The 25,799-nt window shown below is 41.8% G+C and overlaps 1 protein-coding gene across 2 annotated transcripts in view; it reads left to right on the top strand.

The window, feature by feature from the left end:
- Window positions 1-7,138: 7,138 nt before the first annotated feature.
- Window positions 7,139-25,799, top strand: part of RPS6KA2 (ribosomal protein S6 kinase A2) — a 292,629-nt gene continuing 273,968 nt past the window's right edge. Inside the window, exons 1-2 of one of the 2 annotated variants that reach the window (XM_040059468.2) lie at window positions 7,139-8,055; window positions 24,184-24,228. Coding sequence is in view for 1 of the 2 variants with exons in the window: in XM_040059466.2 (XP_039915400.1) it covers window positions 20,941-21,003; window positions 24,184-24,228 (108 nt within the window). In the remaining variant the exon portion in view is untranslated. Of the gene's footprint in view, window positions 8,056-20,870; window positions 21,004-24,183; window positions 24,229-25,799 lie in introns of those variants that run through there. The other variant, XM_040059466.2, reaches the window with a different exon arrangement.

Raw genomic sequence — 25,799 nt, 5'->3', positions numbered from 1 at the left:
CAAGTTGGAGAATATCATAGTGCTGTTTTGAAGGAAATTCTTTTCTGAGTACAGCTCATTTGCCAGAAAAGAGGCTGTTTGCTTAGGTTTTTTTTTTTTTTTCTGTAACTCACGCAATTGTTTGTGTTAGAGACCTGTGCTCTGCATGCAAATCAGGAGAGATGAGCCAAAACAAAATTAGCAGAATTAAAAGCACGGCGGTTACCTTGTAACAATTACCATCTCTGTAAACAAGTGTAGTGCATCCCAGCAGGTACCTGCCATTACATCTCTTACTGCTGCTTAGTATTGAATAAAACTTGCTGCTGTCAAGCTTGGAGGGACTTCTGTCTATCCAAAGTGCTCAGCTGAGGGTGGAGAAGCTGTGTGTGCTTCTAGCAGAGGTTGGAAGAGCTGTCAAGTCACCTGACTGCTGTGCTTTTAGCCCATCAGCCTTGGACAGATCCATCTCCCTTACTGAGATATTGTAGGTTGGGTTATGAAGGCTGCACATACCCAGATGACTTGTCCTAACAATTCCCTGTGCCAGCAGTTGTGGGCTTGTGTTCCAAAGAACATTGTGAAGGGAGTGTCCCTCCTCCTAAGCCCTAATTTGCAGATATTTGCTGAATTGCTGGGGTATGCATTTGTCAAGGTTTATTAGCCAGGAGGCTGGCTGACTGATGTGTGAAGTGGCAACTACCTCGTTGTCTCCCAGATGTTTGAGGCTTAGAATACTTGTATCCTACTGATGCTGATGTTTTATATGTAACAGCTGGCCCTGACTTATTTTTTATCCTTCAGCCCCTGGATACCTTCAGAGATTTCAGGCTCACAGTTTCTGTGGGATTTAGTGATCAGCTTGTCATTCTGAAGCCTACAGCAGCATAATCACTGTAATAAAATAGCTCTGGGACACAAACTACCCTCTCATTTCCAGTGCCTTGTGTTGTTTTCTCTTTGATTCCCTTCATTATCCTCAGTGACTTTAGGGATGAATGGACAATGCTTTTGATCTCTCAGAATAACTGAAGGCACAGATATTACAGGGGAGAAAAATCTCTTAAATCTCACGGACAAAATAGTCTCAAACACACATTTTCTCTCCCCATTTTCCCCCCTCTATGACCATGAAGGATTCTGACTGCAAGGAACCATGCAGGTCTGAAAGAAGGGAGGTGTATGGATGGATAGCTTTTAATCCTTCATATGTTATGTGTTTGGTATCTGGGTTTTGGCCTGCCTGGGTGATTGAGTTGCTGTCACACTTACAACTGACCAAGAACAATATCTCAAAAACTGAATTTAAAAGGTGGGGGAAAATGGCTATTTATTACATCAGTTAACAGTCTGGAGTCTTCACAATTACTTAAACAGAAATATGGCATGACTAGCCTGGTCTGTCTGGGCAGATGGGAGAAAAAGGAAATTGAGGCATGTTTTCTTAACTTGGCTCTGCCACTATCCCCCCTGCAAGTGAAATTCAGCTTGAAATGTGATGACAATTTTAATTCTTACAAATTAAATAAGACTTCTGTATACTTGCTGTCTGCAGAGGACCATTTCATCCTCCCTAGCTCTGGACAAGTAATGGAAGTATAAATGCTTAAAAATATCATGTCTTTTGCAGGTAATAGACTATGTGGTCCCTACAGCAGTTAAAGCTCTGGTTTAAGCAGCTGAGCTGCTTTTGCTTACATGAAATAAGTGGCGCTGCAGAGAGATGCCTCATGCAACTGTTGGACTGAGTCTTAAATCCAGCAGCTTCTCCGGGTGGCAAGGAGGAATGTCCTGCTGCTCTGGTGCAGCCCTTCCTAAGCCTTTTGAGATAAAACAGGTCTGGTATTCCTCAGGAGTGCAGGAGTGCAGACAGCACTGGTTAGTGTAAATAAGCACTGCTTACTCATGTGGCACAGTTGCACTCTTCCAGTCGCCCCAAAGAGGTTTCTGCTGCTACAAAAGGCCTCTGCAAAAATTGCAGAATCAGGTTTTGTAGCAGAGATGAGAGCCAAGGGCTTCTCCCCACTTCAGGCAATCTAGCTGGTTTTCTTCACAGCTTCACAAGGAGAGAGTTGGAGGAGGCCAGTGCAAAAAAGAGCTCTCAGTCTGGTGGTTTGGATGCTCAGGAGGGGAGAAAGAAGTCCTTGTCCCTATTTGACCCTGCCAAGGAGAGAGTGCAAGGGCCTTCCTCTCACTGCTTCACTTGCTCATTCCTGCAAACAGCTCCAGCACTTTCAGCTGTATGTTAAACACAGTGGGTGTTGTATATTGCAATGAATTTTATCATGTTTGGATTAGTGACATGAACTCTTAGGAAGCTGCCCCAAAAACTGATAGGTGAAGGAATAACCTACCTGGCGAGGAAGGAGTGCTTTGGGGGCTGAAACTCCTCCTCCTCACCCAGATGGATGAGCCTCAGCAGATTTCCAAGTGAGTGGGGAATGTCAGAACAAAATGGTGAGAGGGAGGAATTTGAAGAACGAGGTGCCAGGTGAAGCAGTTTCATAAAATGAGATTTTACGCTTTCCATGCCTCAATTCCCCCAGATTTCACAAGAAGCAGACAGGCTTTTCCTCATCCATCCCATGAAAGTTGCTTAGCAGTGTTCTGTGCATTTCCCCTTCTCCAGCTGAATTCTGCTGGAAGCCGCTAGTGGTCAGTGGTGGAAATTTTAATTACTGGCAGCTTATTTTATAAGCCACAGGGAGCCAGACAGAGCTAATTCCATAACCCTAAATTATAAATAATGTATTATCTAATAGAGATGCTGAAGTCCCTTTAGGCTTGCAAATCAGCCAGTTAATAACTTTTTGGTTCAGACGTACTGAGCACTGTAATAACCTGATGTCATTTTGAACACAGCAATTAAGTATTCGGTTTACAAGACAAATTGAGACTCATTACAGTCAATCAGGGAGAATTACACAAACTTAAATTGCAGATATTTATCACAGTTTCTCAGAAGAAAATTTTATTAGCTATTTTGAAAGAAAAACTGCTGCTTTGTTATTCTGTAAAAGTACTGCCTGCTTTATACAGAGCTTCTAATGAGCTCCTGTTCCAATCCTAACATTTTTTGGTAATCTGACTGCACCCTGTCATCATAGGTCACTGTGAAATTAGAAAGTGAGCGTGACAAGTATATCAGACTGGCAATTTCTTAGCAATTTATTTTAGGATTTTTCAATTGTGATAACTAGAAGGAAACAAAGTTTTACTTTAGATAATGCAATAGGAACTGATTCAGAAGCCAGTAATTTCCAGTACTGGACAGAACAAAACCAACCAACCAACCAAATAAACAAACAAAACAACAACAACAACTCAGAAAAAGAAATAGTGAGATTTTATATGCTTAGTTCATGTTTTCTTAACTTAAAAAATGTTGGGAATTTTCCAGTACTTTAGAGGTCAGTGACGTGAGTAATTCAAAGACCACTTAGTTAAATACACAACACAGATATTTAAACATTTATGATTGAAATCTTTAATGATTTTAATGTCACCCATCTTTGTAAGCTTTGTACTATATTTATCTTTTTTACAAGATTGACTAAGCTGTAATAAAGCTGCCAAAAGCCAATTACCAATATTGGGGTAATACTAAAGCTTTGTAGCAGAGGAATTGGAATAAAATTATTTCCATTTAGCCAAGGATTTCAGATGAAATATTAAGTAGCATCATGGCTAGATTTAGAGAAAGAAACCAAGCTGAGACTGCTTTTCAGAAACTTGCTTAACATCTTTTTCCCCCTCAATTTCCTTACAACACAGAAGCCCAATGCTATTGGCTCTGCCTGAAGCACTTGGGGGTCCTATTGCATTAAGGCAAATTTTTATTATCAGTTGAACAAATCACAGAAAGACTGTTAATCCCTAACTTTTGCATCATTACAAATGACTGTCAATAAAGCTCCTGTTTTATCTCTCTGGTTTCATAAGCAGCATATTTCTCTTCTAGGTTGTTTGGCATCGTTCAAGTTTAGACTGAAGAGTTGTGTTTTGTAGTCACTCTTTGTGAAGATGTAATTTACATGAACAGTTCTTGAAATGTCACAGTCAACTTCAGTTTCATTAAAGGACATTGGTATTACAAAACAACTGGAGTTTGCATTCAAGTAACAGAGCAGAAACATTTGCAGAGAAAACCATCCTAAAGAAGTAGTTTTGCCTTAGAAAAACACTTATATTCCCATAGGAAGTTTTGTCTTTATTTTCATTATTCCACACAGAGAATTAAATGTAAAGACTCTGAGATAGGCAGCATGCCATGATGCAGCCTGACTGGACCAGAAAGTTTATTACCAAATTCTATTCCACACTTTATATTTTTCTGGAACTAGTTACCACATGACCTGCTCTCAGAAGCATTTCAGGGTAGTTTATACAAAAGACAAAACTGTTCAGTTGATGCTATTTAAATGAGACAACAAGGAGTTCCACATTCTGCTAGTTGTGACTTTTGGGGAAACATTTTACTTCTGAGAAATCTTTTCCAGTTTGTCAAGTGAAAAGTGGGATTTGGTTAGAAGAGAAAACTATCAATCCAGCTGACATATTGGGTGTGTCCAGGCTGGCCAAATAGCTGATTTGTTCCAGGATCCATCCAGAACAATTCTCTCAGTTGTCTACTCTGTGGTCATTGCCTGCATTTCTGTTCTGGAAGAACAGCTTTTCAAGCCAACCATTTTCTACAGGTCTGAATTTTATTTCTCAGTGAGTCTTTTCTAGACTTCAGCAACCACCAGAATATATTCCTAATGCAGCCAATATATTTGAATGTCCAAGAACATCACAGTGTAGAAATGTGCATTGTTTTGTTATAGCTGGATCAAAACATTAGCATTTCAGACAATTCAGTTCTGAAATTCTGAGGCTGCTTGTACTTCTAATCTGAACTTCTGCCTTTTTGCACTAGCCTTCCCATTCTGGATTTTACAGAAGGGGGAAAGAAACTAAAGGACCAAGTGACTTGCTGCAGATTGCAGAGAAGGAAAATCAGTCATGACCAGAACCTCATTTAGTGCTGCCTGCATTAGCTTAAATTAGATTTGCAGCATTGTTTCATCTGTTTTGTTGCATGGTATTGTTAGGGATTTGGCAGAGGATTTGTTTATGTGACAGAGAGCAGAACTATAAATAACAATGTTTTGTTCCTACAGGTGCTGTTTCACAAATAAAACGACTGCAGGAGAAACAGAGTCTGAAAATAATGTGTCACGTATCTGCTTTCAAAATGTATTAATTTATAACAACAAGGCAAGTCAGCATGCATTTTGAAACACTTATAAGACTTCCCATTCCCCCAGACAACTTGCATTGCCCACGTGGAGATGAATCATTGCTGTCCTTGAAAACCTTGTATGCTGGAGCTGGTGGAAAGCTGTGTTTCAGTCGTCCCAAAGGGCTTCTTTCTGAGAAGTACCCACCAACTAGGAACACTGGCCCCTTAGAAAGCTTTCCTACTTCACAAGTTTTCCTACTTAGCAAGCAAAATAAGCTCTTGTATCAAGCTCTCCCAGGGACTGAGATCCTCCCTGCAGCCTCTGTCTGCAAAGCCTGATGCACAGGTGGGCTTTTTTTCCCTAAAGCTTTGTTAGAGGCATGAGATTTTCTTTTAAATAAATTCTGCAATTTGAGTGCTCCTGTGAGGCAGTACTTTGAGACTTGGAGGGACTGGTCTTCTTGATTGAGGTTTTACTCCTAATCCCAGGTCTCTGAGCGCTAGAGACTTGAAAATAGGTGGCAGAATCACAGGGATTTATCCAGTCAATAACATCTGGAGAGAAAGAGGTAGGACAAGCTGTAGAAATTTTTGATAGCTATTTGCTTATTTTGTGAAATGTGCATGACTGCAATGAATAGGCTGGGCCAAATGTAGAGTAGTTAATTGATTCCACTGGCGATTTGTAGTGGAATTTGTATCTGTTAATCAGGAACAGAATTTTCTGGCTGGAACCAAGCAGAACAGGAGACCAAGGTGGAAAATTGTCTCTGTTAACACTGTTAGGAGAGTGCTGTCTGCGAGGTCTAGTAATTAGATATACATCTAAGTTGGGGCAGCTGTTTGCCTGGGATTGTTTTTAGCCATGTGACTTAGCTACTTGGTCACATTATATGGCAAGAAAATACACTCAGAGAAATGGTTTAAATTGCTTTAAATGTAGGAAACTTCTAGTCAACCATGTCACAGTAATGTCTTAAGGCAAATTGCAGCAAAGCTTGAAAGAGTGTTTTGCAAATTACTTAGGATGTCATGAACAACATTTTTCTGGTTTTAATGATACTGAGATATCATAATTATTCAAGTAAGCCTTTGCCTGTCCAGTGATAAAAGACAGGTGACTAAGACCCTGTTTGAAAATAATAATGTCTCATGTACTACTCAACTTGGATAATATTTTTTTTTCTTTCAGCAGTCTATTGTGGAGCTGTATTATTGCTCGTAACAGCGTTTGCGATATTAGAGTAGAAATTGTACCAGTAATTACTCAGGTCAGAATATCCTGACATGAGAAAATAACATTTCTCAAACCCCAATTAACTGAATTGAATGATGATTCAGAGCTGTGTACAGGTTATTATTGGTGACCTATAGAAATGGTAAATGTATAATTTTTTCTAGAACATTTAGGCCATCAAATACTTAAGCAGTAGAAATATATTTATGATTATTTCCAGTAGAAGCAGTAAAAGGAAGTATTTAAAACAACAGGTTTTAAATATGAGGTGGAACTTAGGGATTTTGAAAACAGCAAAATTCTAAGATAAAACTACTTTTTTTGAACAATTTAAAAGCTGAGATAATGCAAATTCACAATTAAGGTAGCTACAGCAAATATTACTTTTCCACATTACACAACACACAGATCAGCAATCATTACGATATTAAAATCAAATAATAAATTAGAGATACTTAATAACCCCATGTGTGTCTACCTTATTGAACAAGGTGCCTAAGAACATATATCCTAATACTAAGCATTGCAGAATTGTTATGGAAACCATTGCAAAATGACATGCACATATAGCTGTCATAAAAAAACCCAAGCAAAAACCCTCAACAAAAGCATTAAGTGAAATACTTTTTAATGAGCTTTGGGGAAATAACACAAACTCAATTTCTGAAAAACTGGTTGTGCCCTTTAGAAAAGGAAAAGGGCTGGATTTCATTCTTCAGTGTATCAATGCAATTAACTAAACTAGGCAGAACAAAATGTGTCCAGGAATTTCATAATTGGGTCTATGCCATCAGCAAAGTAATTTTGGTCCCTGTGAAACTGTCTTCCCTTCCAGGTTTATGGGCTAGAAATAATATATCTAGCAGATAGTGGTTGCTAGCATGAATTTTTTCCAGATTTGGCTTCACAGAAGTGAACTGCTGAAACGTTTGAAGGTCGTTTGACCAGTCCTGTCCATCTGCAAAGCTACAAATCTTTACATACATGACTGGTTTACTAGCAAGCTTTGACTTCTCCTAAAAATTTTTCCACTCCTGAATGTGAGGAGTGAAACCAGCTCAGGTTGTACAGGTGACTCCTGAGGTCACTCCACGGGTCCATTGTATGCAGGAGGTTACCACAAGGGCTAACGATTATCTTGGCAAAAGTATAATCCTTGAAGCACCTCGCCAAGAACAAAGGTGTTTTTCCAATGGTTGGCACAGGGTATCAGTTACCACAGGGAGGGAGTAGAACATGAGCTTCTCATTGCATTAGTAGAGCTTCTTTTTCAAGAAAGATCATTAAGACATTACGAATCTGTACCTAAATGGATTTCTAGAAGCAGCGATTCGTACATCAGTGTGGGAGAACAGGTGGAGATGGTGCTGGGAGCACTCTTGCCCCCGATGTGTTGCAGCTGTGTTAATCACCCAAGAGTGGGCACAGCCTTGCCCTCACAGCTGTGGGTGATTAAAGAGTGAGTTGGGTGGTGGTGTGGTTAGTTGGAGTTTGCTGGCTGTGTTGTGAGGAGGAAGGGACAGGCGGTCATGCCAGGAAGCCGTGAGCTGAAACTTCAGAAAGAGAATGAAGATAGAAGAAAGAGCCAGAGCTGCGTGGGGCTGCTCATGGAAAGGTATGAAAGACCTTTTAGATAATGAGGTACTGATACTTGAGGCTCCCTGAAGTTTTTAAAGAAGCACCCTTGAGTGCTGTGGGCATCTCAACAGCGATGATGCATCAGAACAGTCCCTCCAGCACATACATGAGTCTCTATTCCTATTTTGAAAACTTCTGGTGTGTTAAGAGGTTTTTTTTAACAAATCTGATTTGTGCTAATATATTACAGTGTTTGAGGAAATATGTGCAAGATGTAGATTCATCTATGTAGATAAAAAAATATAAAAATTCTGTTTGCAGTGTGTTAGGGTCTGTATGAAGTCAAGCAAGTCATTAAAACAAAAAAACCCAAAATGTGTTTCCTTTGCTGTATTTGTCTGACACTGAAAATGTAGCTCATGAGACACAGGTACTTCTCACCCTCAGTTTCAAGTCCTGTTTGTAGAATCCTCACTCAAGTAATTATGCTTAAAAACTTTTGAGGATCCCTAAGCATAATTATCCTTTGTTGTATCTCTATGATCCTAAGAAAGGTTGAGCATGTGTAAAACCTGTCCCAATCCTAATCTGGACACCTGTGGCAGCGTTCTTCTCGGAGCAGCGGCTCCTTCCACCTGTTCAGCAAATGCTGAGTGAAAGCATAGGATGCCACTGGCTTCAAAAAGTACGCATACCCTTAGAAAGTTGGATATAAGGAAATTGTGCAAAAAAGAACACAAATACTAAAAAATCCTCTATGAGGCGACACTTTCTTTTTGTTAAGGGGTTAAACGCTCACTTAGAATGTAGGGATCCTTTATCTCCATTTTTTGCCCAAGAGGATTCACGTTTCCCACCACTCATGGAAGTCCCTCACCTGTCAGAACAGTCTGGTTTGGTTTGCATCTGCTGTTTGTATCGCTCTTTCCCTTTGCACAAATCAGCACTCCACTGACAGGACTGGGTCTTGAGACCCCTCTCCATCTGCTGAACTTTTGGGATACTATACACAGTCATTAATTGCCTTTTCTCTTCATCTTGGTGAAATTTCAGATGTTTTTATGAAAAGCTAGGCAGCTTTTCAGCAATACTGAGATGATTCTCTAACCGGAAAATAACAATTAAGGACACATGGTGGCGAGAGTGGGAAGCATGAGCTGAACAACCTCCAGGGCAAAAAGGTAGCAGTGAATCTTCAACACTGAAAAGGAAATGCAATTTCTGCAATGCATGAAAGTCTGTTTGCTTCCTAGAAAACATTTTAATATAAAATAATACAGCATTGGATAGAAAAATACTGGGAGTAAGCTCATAGATACAGTAAGAAGTGCATGTCAATTAATCTGGATGCTCATTATTTTGTTATATGTGAACACTGTTTTTCTATCTTCCTGTGTGCTTGTTGGTTGGTTTGTTTGTTTGGTTTTTTTAATCTTACAAAAGGTGTTCTACAATGCAAATCATTTAGAATCCAGTTCCTCTTCACTGACCTTGGTAATTGCCTCCAGAAAAAAAACTTTAAAATGCTTTTTAGTTGAGAAGATGGGAAGAAATTCAGTGTGTTTATTGAAAATTTCCACAGCAGTGGGCTGCATGGCCTGGGCACTGTGCACTTGTCACACGAGGTATCAGACCCACACCTGGGAAGCATGAGGGTGACAGCAGGTTGATGTGGAGTCCTTTGAGGTGCCAGTTCGATGTGCACAGCCCTTAGAGGTGGGAAGCTGGAGCTGACTCCAGTCAAAAGTTGTGTCCCAAAGAGATCGGCTCAGTCTGCTGTTGGAGAAGGCAAGGGGATATTGCCTGGGGAGAAAAGTTGATTGAATATGGAGATCCTGCAAGGAGGTATGTGGGCTTGACATTTCTAAGTCTGAAGAGATTTTAGCCTGCTAGCAGCTACTAACTATTTCCCAAGGGAAAAATTCTCAAGAAAGCCTCTTCTCAAAACAATCTTGGCAAACAGCTATCCTTTCTCAAAACAATCTTTCTCCAGGTGGTGTTTTGCTGTTTCTCTAGTTTCACCAGTGGGATTAGAGAGGTGTTGTTCCTATTCACCAATTATATTAAATCTGTATTGGAACACCTTATAAAAGGTGGTAAGAATTAGACAATAAAGCCTTTTCTATACTCTTTGCCTTCTGGAATACTTGGAGTCTTTCATCTTTCTTTCGTGTCCTATGGCGATAGAGGTGCACAGGACTTTTGTCAGCATTATAAAGGCCCTAAAGGTCCTCACAAGTGACACTCATGGGATGGTCCAGGTTAGCTGAACAGATGAACATTCAGGGTTAATTCCCAGCTTCAGCCTCTGTTAATCAGCTGAAGGCGATCATTCTGTGCAGTAGTTAATTGAACCCTGAAGACCCAGAGAGGCATAATGAAACTAGAGAGTGGAGGAATACTAGACCTCTGAGAGAATGAGCATGAGTATGGATATGTTAAGTGGAGTTGGGAAATGAGGGAGGAATTATCTCATCCATTTTGTTTTATTGCTTATTGAGTATGGATGAAAATGCTATGAGAGACTTTTACTACACTGTTCCAGATTTGAATTGACTTAAGCGACTGTGTGATCCAGTTAAGCTTGAACATGTCGCTATTATTCTTTCTGCCTCTACCTCAGTTTTATACAAATCTGCTAAAGTTTGAAAAGCAAATTGCAGTGAGCAGCATGAGCCAAGAGCCCCATATGTCTGTTTGAAAGGCTCTAATGAGGCCAAGGAAACTTTGTTTTCTGTAAGAGCATGACTGCTCTTGCAGAATTCTCTTTCCAAGGAGAATTGTGCCTCATTTGCACAATCTAAGACCAGTTTGCCTCTGTTCACCATTGCCCTGCAATCTGGAGGAGTACTGCTGTGGAACAACTGCAACCCTGGTCTGATTTTTGTCTCTTTTTGAGTCTCTGGCCAGCTGGTGGTCAGGCTCATTTGGCCACTTGTGTGTGAGGCCTTGAAACTTCTTTAGAAGCTGCTTTAAAAGTAACTCATGATAATAAATACTGCTATTCTTGCCCAAGAGCTGCATTTCTTTTCTAATACAAATAAGCTTTTATTGATCAGTACTCATACGCCAAGTTTGACAAGCTTTTGTTTTTCATGCCTTGCTTCACAAATTGGGCATTTAGTTCAGAGAAATACAAAAACAAATTGGGGACATGTAATGGTTCTAGAAGGAGAACACAGAAATCTTAATATATAAGGGAACATCAAATATGAGTTAAATGTAAAATTCTATTGTGGGCTTAATTTTATTTACGGACAAGAAAAAACATTGATTTTTGGAACAAATGATATACTATACTCGTTCCAGAGCTTTTCAAACTCTCTTGACGGAAAGATAGCAAATGGATGATAAAAGTAGACCCAGGAAATCCACATCTTAAAACATCAGGGTTTTTTACTAGCTGAGATTTATTCTCTTGTACTCTCTTTCTCTCCATCATTCTTGCCAGCAGCAAAAACCCCACGGTAAGTAATGCACTACAATTTAATATGCATCTGAATCAAACTATCCATCAGCCAGTGCTCATCTGACTGACATCGCCATGGGTCAGATGTGAGACTACATGGCTCTCTGCACTTCCTCCGCTACAAGCACTCTGTGCCCTCGCTCGGGGCAGGATGTGTGCCCAGCCCACAACCAGAGGTCAAGAGCAGCAACTGCTCTTCTTGCCAGAAATCCTCCCTGGAAAGTGCTCCCAGCGCTAGCGCCAGGAGTGCCGTTCGTTCCCTCCGGAGCCTAGGAGCAGGTGGCTCTCCTCCAGGTGGCCCTCACCCAGGTGATCCTTGTTACAGGAAGGAGGGGTTTTAATCAGTGCAAGCTGATATGCTAAAGCCTGCTCTGCCTTTGTGCTTGTGGTGTCTTTAGTTCGTGCTGATACTGCTGAGCTCTGGGGAAGAAACGATACCTGGGTGGTGAATATGGAAACACGGCATCCCTACGGGCCCCCGGGGCTGCGGTACTGCTGCACCTCCACCCGTGAAGGTGGCAAAGTGGCTTTGTGTAGCATCATTTCCTTACTGCTTCTCAGGAGGGGGAAGAAGAGCATCTAGAGGGAGGCTGCTAGTGCATACCTTCCTGACTTATTCATCTTGGAAAGTGGTGAGTGGCATGGGGAGCGTGCAGGCAGGTTTGTTGTTTGTGTCTGGGCCTCCCTAGTGCCCCTCGAGTGGTGGGAGCCTGGCTGTGTGGCATTACAGGCTCCGTGGACGCCCCATGCCAGCCTTGTGTATTTCCACCCCGCCAGTAGGTGGGAATGCTGGTTTGTGCGTGTAACTCACCTCAGTGATGTTGCTGTGAAAAAAGCTTCCTTGGCCTCTAATGTCTATTTTGGAAGGAGTTGCTATGTTACAGCAGGTGTCTCTCTGCTAGTGGGCACTGGAAATGTTAAATGGTTTGGATCCTTGTGCAGCGTGATTCTGACTTGCCCATCAAGCAGCTTTGTTTTTGGCCTTTTTAAAATCTTCCTCAAAGGGATCTGAAATATGAGTTATGTAGGGGTGGTATACAGCTGTGCTGTGTAGCCTGGCTCTCTGTTCAGTCTCACAGCATTCAAGGATTTTAGCTCTGGTCTGTCGCTTTCTGTCTGCGGCTTTCCCCTCTGTCCTTGCCTTTGCTAATGGCACCTGCCATGATGAGGGGGAATTCTTTCTGGAATTGCACAGTTGATAGATGCTGGGTGGGCTACAACTGAAAAATCTTTAATCATCACCCATAATATTTCATTTCTTGAGCTCAGATATTCAAGTCTGAATCTCAGTTATCTCATACTTGTCTATAAAAATAAGCAGCTACTGTAGTATTCATTTGAAAAAAGTAATGAAAATGCAGCATGTCACATGCTTAAAATAGCAAACCTAAAAAACTGTTGCTTCTGTCTGCTTAAAATTCAAAACACTGGAGAAATTAACTCAGTTTGGGCTATGATTTGTTTTTTTAACAGAATTGGATATAAAGCACCTGCACAGTTTAGTAACTCTGGTTTTCTTTCTCATCTTCAGTTAAAGTCATCTTTAAAAAGATGTGAGCTGGTTGAAGAGGAAACAATCATACTGATTATTTGGGTTTGGGTTAGAAATTCTTGATTTCTGATTTAATTTGTGTGTATGCTTTCTGAAGTCTATTGATTTGAATGTACCATTTGAGCGATAATCCCTTTGATACCAAAGATGTTTGATGTTGCAAATCTCCTGTAATAATGGAGAGTTTGTGCTGTTTATGTTGAGTAGACTTCATTAGTTTCCAGAGTGTAGGTTAGATTCCTTAAAGAAGAACTAATGAAGCTGAAGTATGTCAGCTTCAGTTGGTGCTGCTTTCACTCCTGTTCGTAGTATGTGAGATCATGGCTCAGTGAGTGAAAACCCAGCAGCATGCATGAGCTTCAAAATTAATTGTAAATATTCTGATCCTTTCCTCTGTTCAAGGTTGTGTCTTTTTTTAGGCTCTGTGTGTATCTTATTAATGGATATGTTTTGTTTCTCCATTGTTTCTTCAAATATCTTTGCAGTTGCTGAAAATCTCATGTTTGTGTACAGGTTTGATGAGAGTCTCTTGTCTGAGTAGACATACTGAAAGTAAAGAAGTGCATTTTCATGACACTTAGCTTTTTTCCCCCCCTAACACTGAATGAAAAATGGATCTGCTTTTAGGAAGGCTATAATTCAGTTACTCCATGTGTTTAAGCAAATTTTTAGCAGGATGTAGACTAAGGGCTGCCCACAAATGAATGAGTACCTTTGTCCTCAGTCACCTAGAATGTCTGTCATAGCTATTGGTTAGCTTACTGTGACATTTTCTATGGTGTGTAATCTTACATCACATTAATGTTTCTCTTACAGAATTATGCTTGAAATATTGCTTGCAGTCCTCTGTATTTTTAGGCAATCTTAATGCCACTGCTATCACAATGTTTCCTCATCTGTTACAGAAAGAAAATTAAGGAAGTAAGCTTTTTAATTCTATTTTTTTTTTAATTTAGAAATTTTATACAAAAAAACCTAGTTCCTGAGTGTTCTGTCACCAGAATGTTGTTCTAGATCTAAAATAATTATTTCATTATGTACTTAAGTTGACAATTTGCTTGGACTTCTAAATATAACTACTGACAGAAACAATGATCTTCTTGAAAGTAGTCTGTTTTCATCAATGAAAGTTAACAAAGACTCTAAGTTTATTTCCTGAGAACAATTCCCCCAGTGTGGGCTGGAGTAAGATGGGTGCTCTTACCCTGTTCAGTGCAGCTACATCCACCCTAGTGAGATTCTAGTAACAGTGCAGCCCTGTTACCTTTTCCTGTTAGTGTTTCTGCTGCTTCTGCATGGTCCAGTTGAGGTACCAAAGCTGTTTGTGCTCCTTTTAATGAGGAAGTGTTTAAGTAGGTTGCAGCTGCCATCTTTTTGCCGCGTGCCCCACTCCTATGGCATTGAGGTGACAGGGAAGAGTTCTCCCCTTGGTTTTTTTGAGGGGGGGAAGAAGGGTACACTGGAGTGGTATTATCTCTGGATGCAGTGAGCACAGCAGGTAGAGTAAGTGGAGTGTCAAACATTCTCCCCCATTATCCTGAATTGCTTTATTGCCTCCAAATCAGTTTTCCTGGCCCTGAGTTGAGGGCTATGTGACTGCCCCTTTCCCTTCCCACCCCCACATTTTGGCTGTGGGAAGTGTTCAAGCTGTGCTGCAGCTGCTGAGAAGCCTTGATCCAGCCTGACTGGAGCTGTTCGTGCTCAGCTCTCCAGCCTCTGACACAAGTGGCTGTGTGCAGCAGGCAAGTGTTCAGCCAAGGTGCTGCTGCTGCAGTAGGAACTGGCAGAGATGGGAATGTCCTTGGAAATCTGCTCTAGGGCATTGTGAGCTGCTCCTTGAAGAGCTATATACAGTGTATTTTGGAGAAAAAAAAATCACTGCTTGTAAGATGAAAACATGAAGTCACGAAACTTAGTGTTATATTATGTAGCAGGGAAATTTTTGCTACAGCTCATCTTTGTTGAACATCTTTAACTGGTGTTCACCAGTGTGTAATGGGGAATTACAGCTTTAATTGAGAATATTTCAGAAGTTTGCACAGGGAATTGCTGTAGAAAATTACTTGAGTAAATGTTTCTGAGGGTCAGCATTTTTGCCACAGGAGTCCTTTTGATTTTTTTATTATTAAGTACAGGATGTAGCAGGTAAGGCTACCTTGTGTTTGGCAGCTCATCTCTGAGAGTGGCTAATGCCTTGCAGGATAAGGAGACTACAGGCTTTGGATTTTGGGCAATCTGTCAGCAAATCAGCTCAGGCTTTCTAGCGGTGCAGGCTTGCAGTGCGAACATGGTTTGTAGGTACCCAAATGCCTTGTGGAAAATGCAGTCACCACTTGATTTAGTGTAGGTGGTGCTCAGGTGGATTGTGGAGTTTGGCTGATGCTGTGTGATGCCACTTGGTGCTGCTTCCAGTATTCTGCACTGGCTCACCAGCCCCAAGGCACTCAGGCTGTTGAAGCCAGACCCGGTATTGTACCTCAACAAAACAGATGGGTCAGTGTAGGAACAAGAGTGGGGTCTCTGCTGTTCTAGCCAATTATCCCTACTGGGGATATCAGCTAAACCATGTCTGTAGTGAAGAAAGCTGGTCTACTGCAGCTATCTGAACTAGGTTTTCTGTTTTTCTAAGTTAATTCTTCTGGTATTTAACTATTCAGTAATATTAAGAACTGATAAATGTAGGATGTGCTAAGTAGTTGCAGCCTTAATGCAGATAACCAACAGATGTGACAAGTGTTTTTCTACAGCTCCTAATAGCCCTCGTCCCTCTTTTGCAGAGGCACCAGGCTGGCTTGTAATAGCTGTCTGTTGCCCTCTTTATACTGAAGGAGTCTATTTACTCTTGTTGCTCTCTAAGCATATTGATTTTAATGTTCAGTCTAGACCTTCTCATTAAATACAAATGGTGAAGCCAGACCATTGCAAAGGTTAGGAATCAAGCTGACTTCCTCTCCAGTTTTGAGCATTTCTATTTCAGAGGACTCAGCAGACATGATTTTAATCTGACAGTGTTAAGTTATGAGCTTTGCAGGGGGCAGACGCACACTGATACTGAATGCCTTATCTGCTACTGTTTCCTTCTGTGTTTCTCAGGTGTGTACTTCACAACTAGACTGTAAAAATATTTTAGCAACACTAGGGATGCCTCTCCTATTGTAGTAAACACTATTTCCCTTGTGTCTGGCACAATTAGCAGTGTGTAGATACTGTTTTGTGCTTCTCTCAGGTTCTGCATGAATGATGGTAGGCTATCCAAGTGCTGAGCTTCAAGTATTTAATGCTGAGACACTGAACAAACAAACTGAGGAGAAATGTATTCATCTTGTTTAGGAATGAGCTTAAAGCATTTTGACACCTGCTCTCATGGAGAAAAAGCAGTGTGAGGGATTTTGTCTATTTGCTTTCAACCAGGAAGAATAGCTTCCGGTAACTTTATACTAAAGAACCAAAAAAGTACAGGCAACTTAGACTTCTCTCCGTCAAAGAATGATGCCTAGATCCTGTTTAAAACCTGCCCTACTTTTACTACTTACTTCTAGCATTGGACACTTAGCCATTTGCCACAGATTTCATCTGTCTAACCCAAGCTTGACTGTACAGATTACAGGAAACCAGTCATGCACAGCATGTTTCTTTCACACTTGGGAAGTCCCATACGAGTCTCAAAGACCATGCTTTCTCCTGCCCTGCCATAAGGCTGCATTTTATGGTGAGCTAGAGCAGCTGCTGATGGATATACAAGATGACAGTGGTCTGTGTGGATCTATCACCATCACTAGGATGTGCTCAGGCCTCTCCTCTTGCTATTGAGGTTCTGCCTGTGCATGGTCTGTGTGTGTCACCTCCTGCCATTGTGCCATTTCCTCCAGTTTATGCCAACTGTCAAGTGAGGTACTTTGAAGTATTCTTTCAACATGCCTTGGTCTTTTTCTCTTTAGGACGTTAGGAGGATTTTTTTTTTTTTTTCCCACAGAAAGGGCAATTGAGCATCCTTCTCCATGAGCTTATTCCATAGGTATAAATATGCAACATCATAAAGAGGTTACAAGATGACTGCTTGTTTGAAATGTGTTTATGTGCTGCATGACAGAGTTCCTTCTGCCCCAGGTCCATCCTGTTTTGGCCACAGTACATGGCAGGAACCATTGGAAAGGACAAAAGTGTGCCTTGAGAAACTGGAATAATCTGCAGGAAATGTTGCTAGTGCTCTACTCTGATTTTGTTCTTCTCAAGTGACCTTTGGGGGAACTTGAGCACTCATTGTACAGTCTGATTTCTTTGGAGGTTAGGGGATGATCAGTGGTCGGGTCTTTTGTAGTTAGGTGTTCAAGGCTTTCCAGGAGTCCTTTAGCAGCCAAAAAATGGCATCAGACAAGCAATGGACTCTACAGATGCTCTCTAGTGCAGCATGTGGAATGGACAGGGGAGTGTTACTACTTAGCTCTTGGCAATTTTTTTTCCTCCCACTTTTATTGATGCTACTGACACTTCAGAGACCTGATCTCTTCTCAGTGCTCGCACTTGGGGTATTCCATCCTTTAAGAAAATGTTCCATGTAGCTCTTGTTTGCCTGGGAGTTACTGAAAATGAAGCTTGAATTGTGATTGTGTAATGCTGCAGATGAACAGACAGGCAAATGGTCAGTCTTGTCCCAAAAAGTTATATGCAGGAAAGGAGTTTTCACTAGAGTAAAAACTTAATTGAAATTTAGAAAAGGGAAAAAGAAAAAAAAGTTGGGCAGGTGATGCTGGTCTGGCATGTAATGGTAGGTGATGTTTGTACTGTGGCAACCAGGAAGAGACATTTAAATGCGGAGGGGACGGTAGGAATGCCTTCGAAGGAGAGAGGATTTTTTGCTGACTTCTGTGTCAAGTAGTATCTCCTCTGGTTATTGGACAGGCAGAAGATTATCTTGCTCAAGCTTTGAGTGAGCTTTGGGCTCAAGCTGCATGCAGATGAATGTGTGTGTTTTGGCATGAGGTGATTCCATTCCACTGAACACTGAAGTCATGAACTTGGAAGGCTGTGGAGCTAGTGGCAGAGAATAATATTGCTCTGTGCTTCTTCCCTTTTGTGTATAAAATGGGGAAATAGTTCTTTCCTTTTCCACAAGGCAGCGGACATGTAAGTTATTAAAGTATCTTAATGTGATTTGTACACAATGCTCTTAAGACATTTTCTTCTGTACTAGTGTAGGAGTTACCGTAACCCAGCAGGATATTGATGTGTCTAATCCCCCACTCTGCATCTGGCAGCAACTTACTATCTACCACTCAGGAGACAGGTAAAAATAGATGAAAAATCACCATGCGAGTAGTCCAGTGCTTCCTTGAGAAGAGAAAAAAATGCTTTTATTCTCTTGGTGCAAGCAGAACTAATCTCCTGGCAGTTCTCAGCCTAGCTAGCATATCTGCAAATATTACTTCTGCTAAATTGTAAGTGTGGTTAACTAATATTTTTTTTCTTAGGGAAAAAAATCTGTAAGTACTTTTTGTTTTGACCGGATTTCTTCTGTGTTCTCAGAGACCATTTTTCTTTGAATTTCTGTCTGCTTGTCTTTCCCCCCCGACTATGTTCCATCCCCCTCTTCCCTTCTATTTCTTTATTCTGCTCCTAATGAGATCTTTTTGGAAGTGGACTGGTCCTGATTTTGTGATGCTGCAAAATAAAGGGCAGGGGAAAAATTATCCAAACCCACATTTTCATTTGATCTGAGGTTAAAAATTTCTGCACTTTGTTAGGCAGGGAATAAGAAATGGAATATGGAAAGCGTGCTTTGGTTAGTCCAATTATTTCTGAACATATAGTTTGGGTCCAAGTCACCTTGGTGCTGGGGGCAGGCAGTCTACTGCACAGTACATACATCATGCATGTATGTACATGCAACAGAAGTATATATGTCAAAGCAATAAGATCTTATCACTTGTTTTCCCCTGCTTTTATTTTATGTGTGCTTGGACTGACCAAAGTGGTCTGGAAATAAACTTAGGAGTTTTGATGTTCCAATTTGATAACAGATTAATACTTAAGGAAGCCTGTAACTGTCTCAAGAATGAAGTGAAGTTCACTGCAAAGTTATAAAAACACTAGATCTGCATGGGTGTGTGTGTAACTTGACCGCAGTGCGATAACCCCAAACCTTGGATTTGCCTCCCCTGGGATTACCTGGACCTCTCCAGGTCCCTGTTGTCATAGACACTTTGTATCTCAAATGCAGTCCTGTAAATTAAAGAGCTTTTTAAAAATCAAGATGGCATTTGATTTACTCATGTACCATCTTCTCGGGGATAATATGTCTGGTTGAGAAAGGCCCCTGGGTTTTGTAAAACTAGAGTGGTCTGTGCTCTGAATTTGTTGTTTGGTCCTGGCTTTGGCCTCACAGTCGTTGCTAAGAGGCTGTTGGGGAGTACCTGTGTGTCAAGGCAAAGGTAGGAACTCCATCTCTCAGGTGTTGCTAGGGGCAGGACACAAGAGCCAGCAGGGAGTGTGCTCCAGCCCCTGACCTCAGTAACGTGTCTGCTATGTGATGAACATCATTCCCACTACACTCTTCTGGTGAGCAGTGAGTAAAGGCAGTAATCTAGGTATTTAATTGCTCAAGCTGTAAAGCAGATGAAACAGCATAATTGGTGTTACAAGTTGTTACTAAAGTGTTGTCATAGATGCCAAGAGAAGCGTTCGCATTCTAACACAATTAAAAGACTGAGTTCTCACAGCAGTGTCTGAATGCATGGCTCTGTTTGTGGCTCTGGCTGAGGACTAATTTTTTTTTTCTTTATTATGGTTAGTGAATGTGATTTTCCTATGTGTGTTTAGCATTTGGATGCACAGGAGGGCATATTCATGTTAAATAGAGTTTGGGGAAGCTGAGATGGGACTGGAGGAGGAACATTTCTCAAATGTTCCTTTGTAGACTGGTAGAAGAATTTTTGTTGTTAACAAAACTTGTGCATGGACACGTGAATATGGAATCAAACTGTGGCATTTTGTGCATGAAACAGAAGAAAAATGCACTCTGAATATTGGCTCATTGTTCCAAAATGGTTCTTTGAAAAGCAGTGATTTTTTTTTTTTTTAACACTAAAACCTTTTGGCCCCTGATGAAGTTGCCCAAACAAGTTAAAATGTGTGTTTTGTCCTAAGTTTGAGGAGAATCCAAGCAATAGCTGCATAAACCACGGTCTCTCGAACGTGGGCATGCTGTGCGTTGTCATGCTTGCTATAGTAAGGTTGTAATAGCTTTTGAGATGCAAAGGAGGAGGAAAGGGCACGTGAATGAACAGACTACAGGCTTCGTAGTACAGAGATAAAATAGTAAAGTGATAGTTAATTCTTTTGAAGACTGGCATAATACTGGGCTTTGTAAACCTTAGCTGTCATCCCGTTAGCTGCACGCTCTATCACGCTTCCAGCGTTCTCCGTGGCGGCTATAACCCGAGGAATTTTCCTGCCGCCTCTCCACCGCCGGGGCGCGGTTCTGGCCCCCGGCCCCGCCGGTGCGCGGGGCTCTGCGGGCGGGGCCGGGCCGCCGGGGGCCGCGCTGCCGTTGCCATGGCAGCGCCCGCCGCCGCCGCAGCATCCTCCGCAGCAACTTTCCCCCCGGCTTAAAAGCGAGCCAAGGCGGTGGCGGCGGACGGGACGGGGCGGCGGGGGTCCGTCGGCGGCTGCGGAGCGGCGGCCGCTGCCTCGTCCCGCTCCACGCGCCCGCGGAGCGCCCGCGCCCCTGCCGCGGCTCCCCTGGGGCAGCGCGGAGCCATTTTGCCGAGCGGGTGGGCGCAGGGTCCCGGTCCCACCGGGCGCCGTGTCCCGTTGCCTCCCGGCGCCTTCCTTTCTCCGCTGCCGCCGGCGGCCGACGCGCGCTCCTTCTGCTCGATCCCGTCCTGAGGCAGGAATCGCTCAGCATGCCGATCGCCCACTTGCTGGAGCTATGGAAAGGGATAGAGGTGGAGCCCATGGAGACGGAGGTGAGCGGCAGCGGGGGCGTGCGGCAGCGGCGGTGCCGCCGGCCCCCTTTCCCGGCGGGGGAAGCGCCTCGGTGGTGCCCCAAAGCTCAGGACACGGGGTGTGATGAGCAGCCCTCGCCCGCTCCGCTCGCTGCTGAGGGCGGGGAGCCGGGCGAGGCTCGGGAACCTGTTGCCTCACGGGCGGAGCGGCTTGGAGCGGCGGCCGCGGAGCCCGGGCGCTGCGGGCTGTGCCGCCCTGCCCTGCCCGCCCCGCGCCGGAACCGTGCCCCGGGGGACTGGGCTGGCTGGAAAGGAAAGAGTATACGACAGAAGGAAACCTGCAAAGCGGGCTGAGCCGCGCTCGGGCTCACATTTAAACATGAAGTATGCGGTCTGTAATTTGAGGCTCGAATAGGTCCGTGGACCTCTCTTGGGTTCTGATTACCCATTTGCCCGTTCCCTCTTAGCGTAAGACTGTGCTTTCCGGATCATGCTGGGTAGCCGAGGCTGTGATGATTAGCTGGCCGCTCTGTAGCGTGCGCTCGCGATGTGTCTTGGAGTGTTTTCATTACCGGCAATCTAAGGGTACCTTGTGTCAAGAAAGGCATCGTTCAAGTTCCAGAAGTGTTTGGACGGTGCTCTCAGTCACATGGTGTGATTCTTGGCGATCTCCTGTGCAGGAGATGACCTCTGTGATCCTTGTTGGGAACCTTCCAGCTTGGGTTATCCTATGATTTTTGTACTGTAATGGGACAAGGCAGGTTCCTGAGTATTCCTGGGACTGTTAAGCAGTGCAAAAAACCCCAAAATATTTCAGGTCAATTGCTTCTAGCACAGGACGTACATTTGTAACGGACAGGTGGTAAAAATAGATGAATGAGGCTTGTGAGGTGGGGGAATTGGTGTTTATTTTCTTAACACCCCCATCCCCTTGTTTGATTGAAGTACTGTAACAGGGTTTTGGTGAGAGGGAAAGACGGAAGAGTAACTGAGCCAGACAGGTTATGGAGAGCACAAAGCACTTGACTCAAAAGGAGTTGCTGACCTGCAGCAAAGGTTTTGTGCAAGGTATTAGTTTTACGTGTATACAATACCACACAAGTGATAATGTGATATGTTATACCAGCACATATCATTCTGGAGTCCCTGAGTTAAAAACAAGCTGGGGGGGGGGGGGGGGGGGGCGCGTGTTTACAAAAGGTTTAAATCAAATAATTCACTTCTGAGTACTGTCACTTGTTCCACTTTGTGGGATGCAAGGAATCTGAGGGCTAATAAACAGGTTATAGCTGGGAAACTATGTATCATTCCTGACTTTGTTTTAGAAGTCAGCTGACACCTTGTCAAATCACTTTCACAATGAGAAGACTTGTATATTTATGGTGAAAAATTTTCTGCTGAACCTCATGGTGTTCCTCTCTCAAGTCTACCTTTCCATTGACTGGTATTCAAAAGTCATAACCATGCCTGTTTTATTCCTTTCTCCTTCCCTCCTTTCTAAAATCACTTCTTTTTTTTGTGTGCCCAGTGTTTTTCTTTCTGGCCCAGACAGAAGGCTGCTTTTTCTGTTGTCAATTTCTGGGAAAAACTCCCCTAGATCCTGCACTAAAGCAGAATGTACATTGCCTGGGTCAATGTCTTTGTGTTGTCACCTCTTCTGCTGGTAGAGAACTACTTAGACCTTTTTTTCAGAAGAAACAGTGTGGATCTCCTTACCAAGGGTAATTGACACATTGCAATGATAGTAAATCAGATGTGTGGGTTTGTAGGTTTTGATGGTGCTTTTTTTAAATTTCCTGCTTGAAGGAACAGCATAGTTGAGCTGCATTCTTCTATTGCTTGCTGAGATGTCACTTACAAAAAGTTTAGAGGGTTAAAGAATTGCAGGCATAAACTGCAGTTTAGATAGGAACAAGAGGTTAGGCACCATCTATTGACTCTGTTGATGTCTCTAGGCACAATAAAGATGTTCTATAACTTTAAGACCATTTTAGCTCATGCTATAGATGGAATTGCTGAAGTACTGTTTGCCCAAATCTAGTAAAAGGACATAGAAAGTAATTTCATCTTATGGGCTCTTGTCCATGAAGATGTTGTCAAACAGCAGAAATATTTACTCTTTAATGAGCTGAATGCAGCTTAAACACTAGTGGTTGAACTGATTCAAGAGAACTGTCATGGTCTCTGAATCTGTGTGGGATAAAATGTTTTCATGATTGTCTGCAAGTTGTTCTTTTTCACGGAAGCTTTTCACAGTTAGTAGACAAGGAGGAAGACAGTTTAATTCTTTGATGCATATAGACCTGTTTCTCCTTCCCTTCCTTAATGCCAAAAACCCTTTTAAAACAGACATTTATGAGTGCATGTGCATGACTCAGGTGAATGACTTGCAGATATTAAAGACAGCTTTTATAGTAAATCAATCACTTAACAAGGGAGAGTGCATCAAGGGCATGTTCTATATTATGTTTGTGTAAAGGAAGATTAGAGTGAAGCACTGCTGCTTTCACCTGTTGACTCAGGAGGTCATTAATTGTGTTTGACAAGTAAGCAAGAAAATTGGGATATTTGCTCTTCTAGAATTTCTTTGAGAGTAGGTAATGTTATTGAACCCACTCAAGCTGGATGGATAGGATAGTGAATTACAGCATTGGGAATATTTTTTCCTGAGAAGGGGTTTTGTGATCAAGCTCTATGTAATCTTTCTACAAAACCCTTTGTTTTCCAAAGGGTTCATCACTTAGTGGATTTTAGGTGAGTGCAACATTTAAATGGAAGCTGAGTGTGTAGAGAAGTAGAGAATTTGCTCCTATATATATATATATATGTATATTCTCTCTTCCCAACAAGAAATGATGTTCCATTCTCTATTTTTTTCAGTAATAATCTTCTGTTCTTTATCCATTCTATGAGAAATTTGGCTTCAACTTTTTGTCAGGAATTTTAGTTGTTCTTTTATTGTGCTTTCTTCTCTTAACATTTTATATACCTTGGAGAAAGCAGGTCCCTATGGAGTCAAAGGTTAATTTACCTGTGCAAAGTGTGAAGAATTGAACAAGCCTACTGTAGTTGGATAAATTGAAAGCAACTTAACTACCTAGAACTAAATTGACTGTATTTTTTACTAGATCTTGGCTTAAAACTGTCTCTGGTAGTGTGTATTTACAGGATTTTTCTTCTCTTTTCTCCTCTGTTTACTAGGCTGTGGTGGAAGATGCTGCCCCGGATGAAGAACCTGTAAAAGAGGTAAATCAGCTGATTCATGGATCACACAAATGTTAACAGATTACTACAGTATCACCTTCTGTCTTCATGAAACAAAATGTCTCTGGTACATGTTCTCCACGTGATTGTAGCTGTCAAGATACAAAGCCAGCCCATTTTTGGTCTCTTATTACAAGGTGAAGTGAGAAAAGATATGTTCAACTAGAGGTTAGGGAATTTTATTTTACAGATATTGGCTGTGCCTCTTTCCTAAGAAAGGGTACACAACTTCTTGAGGTGTATAGTTTTCCTACAGAGAAGATTCTGTAATGACCTTAAAAAGAGTAGCTGTCATATTTACAAGGCTTGTATATTGTAAATTGTGCACAAGTTAATTCTGTAGACTATTAAATTGAAGTCATTACTGCTTGTTCCCTTGGCTGGCTCTTCACCACAGTGAGACTGAGCTAACCCTTTGCTTCAAGTTAACCTGTTTATAATTTTTGTAGCGCTGTACTGCTGTTCTAATAAAAAAACCCCAACAAACAAGCAAATCCAAACCTACAGGAAAAGGTAAGTCTTGCCTCAAAGTGTTTAAATGCCAGATAAATCATATGGAGATATAAACAGGCAAGGTCAAATCATCATTCACTATTATGATGAGTTGAGGGCAAAGCTTGACCTTGGTCCCATGTGTCAGGGCAAGGTGCTGCTGGTTCATGTAGACTGAGCCAAGGTGTGCTTGGTAGATGATCAGCCATTTGCTGATGTCAAAAAGCAAAGTGGACTGAAGGGAGGCTGCAACGGTGCATGTCTAAGTAGTAGCCACTTCTTGAAGATCAATTTCCTGGTATCCCTTCCACCTTGACATGTAAAACTTACCTTTGATGTCTGGTTTTCTGTGCAAGGATGTGTTTTTGTGCACTTTTACTATGTTAAAGGCATAGTTTAACCCCCCAATGATAGGAAGGAGGAATAAATCTTAGCTTTGATCTCTGAAATGAGTGCAGCTTCCAAATGGTAATGGAAGGGAGAAAAATCCATTTCTTAAAAAGAGCAGTAAATTACTCTTTAAAAAGGTTGGGGATGAAATTAAGTGCAGGTGGCTTGGCTCATCAGTTTCTTTGAGGATACGGCTGAAGAAAAAAATCTGGTTTGTGGGTTTTAGGAGGACTTTTTTGTGAATATAGCCTTCACTTCCCAAATTAATTTTAACCTAGTTAATTTTCATGAGGGATGTTTCTTATAATTAAGTTTGAAATTTGGCAGAAAAGGCACATAATGACTGCTTGTACAGAAATCTTAATCCTGTGTTCTCATTTTCTGATGTAAACATTGCAGTGTGCAATTTAATATCTGTAATGGTGTTTCTTTCTGATTTTTTTCTCCCTTTCTCAGCTGCTGCCATGCTATTTCAGCCCTTTTTTGGCTCAGTCTGTAAGCCTCTTCCGTTTCTATGAAACTTGTGTCCTGCTGCAGTAGTATTGTAAGAAGGAACAGTCTAATCTCCAGGTGACTGATAGCTGTACTGTGCTCAACCCTAAGGAAAATTTTTCTTGTTTGTTTTGAGACATTGAACTGTGACTTAAGGATTGAATTTAAATTGTGTAATG

This window comes from Hirundo rustica, chromosome 3, assembly GCF_015227805.2.
Source record: "Hirundo rustica isolate bHirRus1 chromosome 3, bHirRus1.pri.v3, whole genome shotgun sequence".
Classification (NCBI taxonomy): Eukaryota; Metazoa; Chordata; class Aves; order Passeriformes; family Hirundinidae; genus Hirundo; species Hirundo rustica.
This window is presented reverse-complemented; position numbering and strand designations above follow the sequence as displayed.